Source organism: Dromiciops gliroides, chromosome 1 (genome assembly GCF_019393635.1).
Source record: "Dromiciops gliroides isolate mDroGli1 chromosome 1, mDroGli1.pri, whole genome shotgun sequence".
NCBI lineage: Eukaryota > Metazoa > Chordata > Mammalia > Microbiotheria > Microbiotheriidae > Dromiciops > Dromiciops gliroides.
The window spans coordinates 351,154,659-351,166,773 of record NC_057861.1 but is presented as its reverse complement, the minus strand read 5'-3'; the positions used below and the strand labels follow the sequence as shown (position 1 = coordinate 351,166,773).

Below are 12,115 nucleotides of genomic sequence, written 5' to 3'. Positions count from 1 at the left end.
GAGGGAAAAAGGTAATTTGTATGATAACAAGGACACATATAAAATTTGTATTCACTTCTGGGAGAATTATGGGTTGTTGTTTTTTAAGATTTTGACTATTCTTGAGGCTCTTTCTAGAATTATTCAACAGTATTGTGCTGATCCACTGGCGTTTTCTTGGCAGAGCTAATGATTTCTTGGCTTGGCAGAAAATGATTTTGGAAAAGCTTGCGTATTGTAGATGCTGTGCCGTCTATGTATTTCATCTTTCCTGCAAGTCTACTGTATAAACCAGAGGTTCACTAATGGGCATGCAACTTTTTCCCAATTTTAATAATTTGCTCATACCTTGAAATTTTCCAAACACACATTTTCCTTTAGTCCCTTATTGTGGGCCGAGGCAGAGAAGGGCCAAGAACTCCAAGAAATGAGCCTATGAATTGCTTATCTTCCTACTGCTATTTTTAACTACTGCTGTTTGTAAAGGTGGCCATGTATAGATTGGGGAATACTCTTGTCTATAAGTACTGGATGATTGATAAACTTCATTTTCCTTGCTTCTTCTTTGCCTAACATGCCAAAATCTATAAGGGTTCCCTCCTAAAAAGTTTCTCATATATAACAACCTTTTCCAGTCTCTTCATCTCTATCACTACTTATAATACTCAGTGGACTATTAGGCTAGGGAATTGTGTTTGACAAAGACAAAAATGATCGCATATAGCTGACAGCTAAAAATCTAAATATGGAAAATCTGTACATCTCATATTCAGCAAACAATTGGTTACTATGTGCCAGGAACTATGTTAAACTCTGGAGATTTTTAAAAAAAGGGGGGGGGGGTAGTGAGGGAAAATACTTTATCTCCAAGGAGCCCACAGAGCATCATGGAAAGAACTCATCAGCCTATGAATTATCCTTATGGAATATTTAAGAAACTAGCTAAGTGAAAATCTATAGCTTTAGGTTACACATGGGGAAAAGAAACATACATTATTCTGAATGAAAGTATTTATTTTATAATTCTGACTCTGGGTGCTGAATATTAAATGAAGTGGTTGAAATTATGAAAATATAAAAGAATATAGTTTTTTCTAGGTGTATTAGGGTTCATAGATAATTCTATTCTATATGAATTTATAAAATTCTTGAAAATTTCATAAAATAAAATAAAATATAAATATATTTTTCATCATTAAATGGATTTGAAATGAACAACTCACTTTTTTTTTTTTTTTTTTTAGTGAGGCAATTGGGGTTAAGTGACTTGCCCAGGGTCACACAGCTAGTGTTAAGTGTCTGAAGCCGGATTTGAACTCAGGTACTCCTGACTCCAGGGCCGGTGCTCTATCCACTGCGCCATCTAGCTTCCCCGAACAACTCACTTTTGAAGGAGTTTGGGTAGTATTTTTTATTTGTTTCTCTGGAAAAAAACACACATATCTAATAGATCATCTTTGTACATACATATATACATACATAGCTGTGTTTTTCAGTTATATTAAAAAAAGATTGGTCTCAAAAAACCCCAATATTTTTGGCTGAAAATAATCTCCAGGGAGCAGCTAGGTGGCGCAGTGGATAAAGCACTGGCCCTCTATTGAGGAGGACCTGAGTTCAAATTCAGCCTCAGACACTTGACACTTGTCACCCTGGCAAGTCACTTAACCCTCATTGTCCTGCCAAATAGATAAATAAATAAAAAGTAAAAATTGATGTTACAATTTTAAAAAGAAAAATAAAATTTAAAGAAAATAATCTCCAGACATTTTATGTGGAATTAATAACCAAAATATGTAACAAAAACACCAGAACCATATAATTACTTTGGTCAATGACTCACATTTCCATTTACTACTTTGGTAGAACCAAGATGTTAGTGGAACTGATAACCACCCCCCAGTTTAGGTTGTTCTTGCTGGATTCATCACCTCACATAATTCTTTTTTAGGTTGCCTCACCAACAAATCTTCCATAGACATTCTACCTGATGACTTGGAAGCCTTCCTACTAGATACTAGTGGAGTAATAAGGATGACTCTCTTGAGAGCAAATTCTTACTACCTGAGTAACACGCAGCCTTCTGGTTCATGCATGTCCTCATTCACATTTTTATATCACATCCTGTCTAAAAACTTAGTTCAATTGAATTATTCTGGTTGACTTGTAGCTTGTGAAGCATTTGAAAATGTAAAAAATTTTGATCAAAGCTAATTAAAAATAATCAATATATCAAGCAAAATTATATAAACCCAGTAAACATTATCTTATCAAAAATATGAGTAATCCCATTTTGAAAATTCCTGGTTTAGACAGCCATACTAGTAAAAAAAAAGAAAACTAGTTGTAGTTTATATATTACCTTAGAGTTTGCAAACTAGGTGGTTATTTTCATTCTTTTCTTTAATTAGATTCCTTACAGGTCAAAAGTGTATGCTTTCATGCCTGTCTCTGCATGACCAATTTTCTGTAACTGGTATATTATTCTATTTTAATTTTATACTGTCCTGCCAAAGAACTTATTCACTTTTACCCACATGAGTATTACTATAGCCACTGAAAGAAAGTCCTGTGATTATGGGTAGCATGCCTTTTTTTAGGTCCTTTTTTCCCTTTTAGTTTTCTAAATTCCACCCTTGTAGGTTGTTGTTTTTTTTTCCTAAGAGCATTTTCTAAATGCTCAATCCTTCTGAAGACTATTAAAGGCACAAAACATGTCTTAATGTTTATATGTGCATTATCATGCTTCTAGGTCTACTTCTCAAACCTACACTAATCCTTATAGCATGGCTAGAAAGTAGGAATAAATAGTCCTTTATTACAAATGAAGGAATGAGAAGCCTTGAGATGTAATAAGCTGAGTAAAGTCACCCAACTCAGTAGCAACACAGGAAATGAAGTTTTCTCTCCAAAGACTTCTCGATCCCTTGTTGGCTAAAAATAAATTATCCTTTTATAATGATAAAATAATGGAATTTGGCAGATGCCCAGGCATCCCATCTGATTGATTTAGTATTATTTGAATTGGATGAGAATGAGAAACTGATGTGACAATTGGAGTGATGCCCCCCTGCTGGAGAGATAATGTAGGAAAGCTCTGCCATGAGGAGAAGGCATCTGAGGGCAAACCCTGTGGCTTGGAAGGTCAGTTCCTTGGTGTCAGGAAGTGACGTTTCATGTTTCCAGTTTAGACAGGAGGCTTGTGGGACAAAGAAGGGGCGAGGTTCTCTCTCTTTCGCCAGGACCTCGTGGGGAGTGGAGCAAAAATGCTGGCTCCCTAAGATAGATAGATGTAGGTAGGCATCTATGCCTCTTTCTCTCTCTTCACCAAATTCTTATGCTCCTTAATAAATACTTAAAAATCTAAACTCTTGATAAAGCTTCTAATTTATTGGCTACCACTCATTAGATTTTTTAGATAGTATAGCTAGATAGCAACTTTACACTGACTAAGTACCTACTTGGGGATGATTACATGGAGGCCACACCTGGCCAGCCCTGAGTGATGTGTTGGTATACTACTGAAGTCAGCAGGGGACCACTCTCAGCCAACCAGGTTGAAGGACCTCCCCTTTGGGGGAGATAGAGAAGGTAGCTGAGCAGCACTCTTTCCTTTTGGTGAGCTTCGGGAGCATACCAGAGAGGGACTGCACAGCTGACTCTCACTGAAAAACTACGGACCCCAGGGGGTGAGTGGAAGTGAGGCCCGCTCTTCCAGGTAGCTGAGCTGGAAGCAAGTTTGGGGTTTGAGTCAGTCTTTGCTAGAGCCAGGGAGCTTATTCTTTTTTCTCTTCCCCTATTCCCTTGTCCTTGGCTTTATTAGCTTCACCTTTGTTGTAAATTTTGTTCCCATTAATAAAACCTTGTTTGTTTGTGGAAAAGAGGCTGTTAATCTCCTTTCTTATTAGCCTGGCAAAAATAACTAAAAAAGACAGTTTTGAAGGGAGGAAACTTTGGACCTAGAGGTCTCCCATTATTTTCTGAACCCCAATATTATGGCGAGCCACCCAATTAACTCTCCCCATAATATATTTGGCCCTTACATTATTCAGGGTTTCTGCCTGAAAATATTTTGTTAAATTGCTTGAACTTACTTTCATAGAAGAAGAATTTAAATAAACCATCATGAGCAAATTTGGAATTTAGAAAGAAATTTAGAAAAAAATACTGCTCATAAATTTAGAAAGAAGCCATGCTACTCATTGAGAAAAAGTTTTCAGAAAAAAGCGTTGACAGCTAGTCCTCTATGAGATTTTTAGCATATTTTATTTAAAGAAAGTCAAGAAATCATAAACATATACCCATTTGTGCAATAGAAAATGTTGTCTAACTTTTCTTCCTAATAGGAGTGAATAAGTTAGATAGCCCATGCCACCTTTGCAAAAAAGAAAGTACAGAGGCTACATGATGGGAAAGCTTATCTGTTGACTGCTCCCATGCATTCAGAAGCATATAGTCAAATACTTAGGCATTGCATTTCTAATATCTGTATAGTTTGGATATGAAAAAGAAATCAAAGATTTTAAAACTCCAAAGAGATCTAAGTGTTCATTATAGTTTGGATGAAATGTGTAGTATGATGGAATAAGGAATGAATTCTTAGAGTCCTTAGGCTAATCCTCCATTTTCATAGTTACCATAGTAAGTTATTGTTTATACCTTCATAAAGAAGGCAAAATTATTTATTATAATCCCTTTCATACTAACAGAATGATCTCAAAAATTTTCTGTTATATACTATTTGGCATGTACTTAGAGCTATGCTTGAAGCTAGGCAGAATAGAGCAAAAGAGGTTATAGAATAGACAACAATGTGGTATAATAAAAAGAACAGAGGATTTAGATCTGGAGGATTTGAGGGGAAAAAAAAAAGCTCTGTTGTTCCCTATTTCTGTGTCCTTGAGCAATCCATTGAAAATCTCCGGACTTTAATTTCATCATCTATTGTTAAAAAAAAAGGAGGGGGATGTACTAAATGATCTCTGAAATAGTTTCTCACTCTGAATCCATATAGCACTATCCCAAGAAACTCACAACCTATTTGGGAAGAAAAAAACAAGAGTCCAACAAAGAACCATACTGTTTAAAATAACAATGGGCATAGGTGCAATAAGCACCAATTTTTCCTCGAAAATTTGGAGTATAAGTACAACTGGGGCATATAAACCATATACTAGCTGAGCATGTAGACAGCATACAGATGCCATTGAAGACATTTGGGCCAACTTTAAAACATCCATCAATTTTTTAAATGAAAATTTAGCCCATGCAGATGAATATTGTGGGCTTGACAGGTATTTTAGGAATCATTCAGAATATATCTATTCCTTTTCTTGTAAAATATTCATAATCTACATAATCTTTGCCAAAACAAGAACTTATATGCACAATATTCTAAGAATTATACTCCAGTAGCAGAGGCACATGATCCAAATATGTTTGGAGTTTTTCAGCAAATACCTCCGGACATCTGCACAGGAATATGCTGTAACAGAGACCATGAAAACAGCATGTGTCACTTTCAAACTGGCAGTACCCATTCTGTGGTATATACTCAATGGTAAAACCTTGAAAATTCAGTCTACTCACTTATGGTGATCTCTCGCCTTAGTTTTCAGAAGATAGCATATATTTTATTAATAAAACTGTGATGTAAAAACAAAAATTGAATAAAATAAGATAAAGAATGTATATATTTAATATTTGGCCACCTTTGACCCAGTGTTTGGGTAGAAGGCTGATACCAAGATAGCACAGAAAGTGACTGGGAGTTCAATTCAAAATTCCAGTGATGGAATTTGGTGGTCATTGAAATAAGAATATTAAAATGTGCTAATGGAAGTTAATAGCTCGTGATGTCACAAATTTGAATAACTTTAGATCAAAGGTTGACAAACTACAGCCAGATGGTTAAATATGACCCCTGCCTTTTTTAGTTTGCCCTGCCCTGCAAGCTTAAAGTGATTTTTGCATTTTAAGTAAAGTTTTATTGTAATTAAAATATACTAAAAAAAAATCCTTAGTTTGTGACCCCAGCTTTACAACCGTCATTTATTGCAAGGGTTCACAACTCTTTTTGTGTCATGGGCCCCTTTTGTAGTCAGGTGAATCTATGGACCCCTTCTCAGAATATGCTTTTTAAATTTGTAAAATAAAGTATATAGTTATAAAAACAGCCAAAAATATCGAAATGAAATTCTCTTTTTTAAAATGCATAAATGTGAGTTTCTTAATATTTGGTTTGTTGAAAGATCAAGATGTAATATAGCCAAGCTATCAGACTGTAGATTCCTTGATAGTACTAGGACATACGCATTTTAGGGGGTCCCTTATAGCCTGACAGAATATCTTGCAAATAGGTACTCAATATATAGTTGTGAAACTCATTAATATTACTGAACTATCCCTATCCTTCATCAACTGTCCCCTCTCCTTCCCTCTCACCCCAATCCTTTGTATATTTCTCACAGTTAAGGAGTTCAGGTATTAAGTCGTGCTTCCAAAAGAAATACTTGTATGAATTTCAACAGCTTCAGCCCTAAGGTCTCATCTCACATTATGTTGCCATGAGCACATTTACCTTACTTTTCAGACTCAGCATTACCCCATTATTTACCAGACATCTGCTCTGTTCCATCTCAGTAAGTTGGGTGTTCATTTTGAGACTGTGTATGAAGAAAAGAGAAATGGGCATATGGGTGCTTTGGGGTCATTTGCTCATTGCTTACTGTATGAAAATACTGAGAATTAGTCTTAAGAAGTGACAGAGGCTCAAAAAGGCATAATAATCTTGCACTGGGTCTTATCTATCACACAGTTTCTTCTCACTTTTTGGGATTTATTCCTTTAAATGGGTTGGCAACAAGGAAATTATGGCAAAGTCAAAAATTTGAATAATCAGTATTTGGCTTTCATCATAGCAAGAACAAAATAAAATATGGAATGCCTTCCTCAGATATATTTTGTACTTGATGGAATTCTGAGTTTCACAATTACTCTAAAGGCTGAAATAACAAGACCATAAATTATCTGAGTGGTGTTTTTTTATTCACATATAGGTTACTACTTGTGTTTTTATTGAAATAATAATATTTGTCTAATTATATTTATTATTTAGGTTTTTTCCCTTTCTTGAAAATAATTTTTTGGGGAGTAAAGCAAATAATTGATCAACTTTCAAGGATGAAAGGAAGTCAATGTCAAGGGCTGAGGATATCTTAGTGGTGTTACAGGCAAACAAAAATCAAACTGTAAGTCACAAATGTTAGTGAAGGTAGTAATGCCAATAACTGAGGAGGAGGTTGTTTTATTTTGTAATTTTTTAAAAAAATTGTTTTCATGAAATCCGTAACTGTTGGGGACTGCACAAAAATGGACATTATTTCAAGACAAAAATATCAAGAATATATGGTTTTGGTTCGTATTTCTGTGCTTCCCTTTTTTCGTATAAAAATTCTTTTCCCTTTTGAACCAGTATTAGTTTAGGATTAGGAGAACAAAATAACTTTTCTCACACATTTTTATTTCAAAAGGCATATTGCTATATTTATCAATCTTGTCTAGAATTTTCAGGACATTCATGACATCCTCTCAAGATACTCATAGACCTTGTTGCATTGTCAAATTATTTTTCATAAGATTCAATATTATCAAGGTTTGATTTTATAATTTTAGAGATGAAACCTAAATACCCTTTTATCACACATGGCTAATATTCCAGGACATAGAGATTCAGAATCCATAATTACAAGTTAAGTAACTAAAAGGAGGAAAACAAATTCTTTATTAAAATTATTTTGATCTTATCAAATGATAAATGTACAACATCCTTTTTTACCCTTAGGAATATCAGCCTTGTAACACCAACTCATGTCCCGAGCTGAAAAAGACCACACCTTGGACACCCTGGACTCCTGTCAACATCTCTGACAATGGAGGCCACTATGAGCAACGGTTTCGTTACACTTGCAAAGCTCGACTGCCTGACCCTAATTTGCTGGAGGTGGGAAGGCAAAGAATTGAAATGCGTTACTGTTCTAGTGATGGTACCAGTGGCTGTTCCACAGATGGTAAGCTAAGATAAAATAGACATATTGTCAAACTGTGACTTCGTATGTGTGACTACTGGGGTAGATATTTGGACCTTCCTTTCATTTATACCATGCAAAATAGAGGCAGATAATGTTAGTGAGGAAAAACTAAGCCAATGTTAATTTCTTTAGTTCTTGCTTTTGCTATTTCTAGATGTTCTATTTTAAGAAGAATGTTAACAAATTAAAGGATGCCCAAGGGCCTGAAGAGATTAAAAACTATACCATTTGAAGATTGGTTGGAGGAACGTGAGATGCTTTGCCCAAACAAAGATCTAGCAGGGCACAATAGCTTTCTTTAAGCATGTGAAGGGCTGCCACAGAGAAGTGGGATTAGGTTTATGATAGTTCAGAGAGCAAAAGCCATATTAGAGGGGCAGCTAGGTGGCACAGTGGATAGAGCACCGGCCCTGGATTCAGAAGGACCTGAGTTCAAATCCGGCCTCAGACACTTAACACTTACTAGCTGTGTGACCCTGGGCAAGTCACTTAACCCCAATTGCCTCACTAAAAGAAAAAAAAAAAGAAAAAAAGCCATATTAGAGGATAGATGTTGTATGTAGAGATAAATTTATCTGTTCCATATAAAGAATAGTTTCTGAGTAATTGGCGATATCCAAGAATGAATAGACTTCCTTGGGAGCTGTTACATTCACCTCCTCACCAGTCTTCAAATCTCAGCCTGCTAGAAAAAATGATTGTTAAAATACAAGTTGGACAATAACTTCTCTGAGGTCTCCTGACTCAGATTCTGTGACATGAATGAAATTCGCTTTCAAAATTAAGCAACCACCAATGGTTGGTGATAGATTGGGGGTATTTTGCATTACTGTTTGGCATTTAACTGTATTAGATAACACTCATTAATACTTAGTGGAATCAAGTATAAGGTAGTCACATCTTAAAGACCTTCTCCTCCAAGGGGTATTGTTATTGAAGTACAAAAAGAACTTCATTGTAATACATACATAGAATTGACCATTGAAATAGTATTTTTCAGAGTAGTTTTTTTAATGAAATCCATAAATAGATAATGGAAATACATTTTTATATTTGGTATTTCTGTTTATAAACCTTTGAGGCCGCTAATGGAAACATTGTTTATATTTGTATCAATAATACTTAGTATGATGCCTGGCATAAAGTAAGCACTTAGTTAATGATGGTTTCCTTCCTCATTTTATGAAAGAACCAACTGAGCCATAGAGTAGTAAAGAGATTTGTAGATGGCCATGGTTAATTGTGTCAACACCAGGAATCAAATTTACATCTCATGAATCTAAGTGTAATGATCATTATGCTGAGCTGGCTTTCTGGAGAACACACTGTTCAGACAACCCTTTCTTCTCCCATACTGCCTGTAGTCTCTTGTTGGGAAAACTGCAGTCCAAGCATGACCACTTTTTGTAAGATGTCAGCTTTGATAATAATACCATTAGTGGTAGACCTCCTTCATTGTTTGAGCAACTGTGACAAAAAGCAATATGCATTCTTATTCAAGTCTATGACTACAAGCATTTGTTAAAGATCACAAAGAATAAAACTAAGTGCATACTGGTCCAAAATGGCCATACAATTAAGTCCCCTTGAAAGGAAAACTATTCTGATCCATCCACTGAAACACAATGCTACACTCAAGTTTTTATACAAACCAGATTGGTAGAAGAGGAATGTTTCTTGTATTTGTACCAATAGTGTAGAAATGTTCACAATTTTGGCTTTATTACCCAATATCTATTTAACCAGGTATTTAAAACATTTTCATTGCTTTCCATGGTATAATGGCAAAAACCTTGAACCAAGTGTTGGGACCCTTGTATTTTGTCCCCACCTTTATTATTAACTAACTCTAAAACTAAGGTAAATAATTTAGAGTGCCAGATAGTTTGAATGAGAGTTTGGCCTAAGGGAATAGAAAGGAAATTAAGACTTTCACTTCCCCAAATAGCTGTTATATCTATTTTATAATTTCTTTGTTATTTTTAGTAGTCTGTAGCAGACACAAAATGCCCAACATGTTTTCTTTAGAAGTGTAACTTTGGTGGTTTCTAACACTAATACTGACAACATCTTGAAAACACATGAGTTCTGGATGTTTGGCCACCGATAATTGTAACCCACTCTTGAAGTGAAGAAATTCTATTTCCCAAAGACAAAAATGCAATTCATTTGTTATGCTACTTTAGTTCTGGCCTCTTGGATAGAAAATTTACTAAAGGAATGTATATATTTGAAAAGATATATGCTTAGTAATTATTTAAATAGAAATGTGTCTGTGTTTACTATATTGTAGGCATTTTACACACTAATGTCAAAGATTTTATATTCTTATCAGGGAGACAACATACATAACAATTGGCATATCAAAAAGATATCAGGTATTTCAATATAATGGGTTTGGCAGAGAAATAATTATTTTATCTAGCATATTTTTGAATAAATGACCCACAGTTTTGCCATATATAACAATAAAAATGAGAAAGGACTTAAGTCTAACATCTTTCACATGTATTGAGAGAAAATTTTATCAGAAACCTAAAACTAGCTGTTAATGAAGATTATTGTAAAATTATTATCTATAAAATTTCAACCTTACCTTTCCCCAATTTTGACTTTATTAAAAACTGCCCAACACTCATATTAGTCAATTACTCAGCTATACTTCTAAGAATCATAAACAATGTATTTTTGCTATTTATTTATTTACCTACAGGCAGGTGCTAGATTATATTTTAAAATTTATTTAGAATTTTATTTTTCCAGATTACATGTAAAAACAAATTTTGACATCAATTTTTTAAAACCTTGTGTTCCAACTTTTCTTTCTCCCTGCCCTCCCCCCCACACACCAAGAACTCAAGCAATTTTATATAAATTATACATTAGTAGTCACGCAAAACATCTCCACATTAGCCAGGTTGTGAAGCAAAACAGACAAAAACAAAACTTCAGATTAAGAAACTATTAAAAAAATATACTTCAATCTATTTGCAGATACCATCAGTTCTTTATCTGTAGATGAATTGCAATTTTCATAAGTCTTTCAGAATTATCTTGAACCGTTGCATTGCTGAAAATAACCAAGTCATTCATAGCAGATCATCTTACACTATTGCTGTTATTTTGTATATATTACATTTCACTCTGCATCAGTTCATGTAGGTCTTTCCAGGTTTTTCTGATAGCATCCTGCTCATCATTTTATTTTTGTTTCTTATAAGGTAACTAACAAAAAATATGTTTCAATCTGTAGTAAAATACCATCAGTTTTCTCTCTGCAGTTGGATTACATTTTTCATAAGACCTTCAGAGTTATGTTGGATCATTGCGTTGCTAAAAATAACTGAGTTATTCACTGCAGATCATCTCACAATACTACTGTTATTTTGCCTGCAGTAGATTTCACTTTGTATCAGCTCATGCAGATCCCTTCTGATAGTATCCTATTCACTTTTTATAGTAAACTACATTTATATAGTACTTTAAAGAGAGATTTCCTTTCAATAAACCCATGAGGTTGATTATTTCAACAATAGTAATAGATAACATTTACATAGTACCTTAAACTTGACAAAGAATTTTCTTCACAATAGCCTAGCAAAGTAAGTACTATACATTTTGCCATCATCATCAATTAATCATCAATCAATCATCATCAATCCCTCAACCAGTCCATCATCATCATCCTCCATTACTCTTGCCTTTGCTTCAAAAATTTTTACACAATTGCTATTGTTAACTGTTTCCCTCCATTTTATTCCCTTCCCATGATATTTACTCTATTTTGTATCTTGTTTTACCCTATCCCACTTCAAAAGTGTTTTGTTTCTGACTTCCTCTTCCCCTGCTCTGCCCTCTCTTCTTTCACACCTCCCTCCTTATCCCCTTCCCCTCCTACTTTCCTACAGGGTTAGATAGATTACTCTAACCAATTGAGTGTGTATGTTATTCCAACTCTGATGAAATTAAGGTATTTGAGCTAATTGTGATGTATGTAAGGCTCCTTTACTTCCCCACACATCTTTCCCCCCACTCCATATGCCCTT

The 12,115-nt window shown here is 34.7% G+C and overlaps 1 protein-coding gene across 3 annotated transcripts in view; it reads left to right on the top strand.

Moving 5' to 3' along the window:
- The window catches only part of SEMA5A (semaphorin 5A), a 664,838-nt gene that overhangs the window by 599,859 nt on the left and 52,864 nt on the right, over positions 1 to 12,115 (top strand). For all 3 annotated transcript variants that reach the window (XM_043978814.1, XM_043978812.1, XM_043978813.1), the window contains one exon: positions 7,823 to 8,048. In XM_043978814.1, coding sequence (XP_043834749.1) covers positions 7,823 to 8,048 — 226 coding nt within the window. The remainder of the gene's footprint in view (positions 1 to 7,822; positions 8,049 to 12,115) is intronic.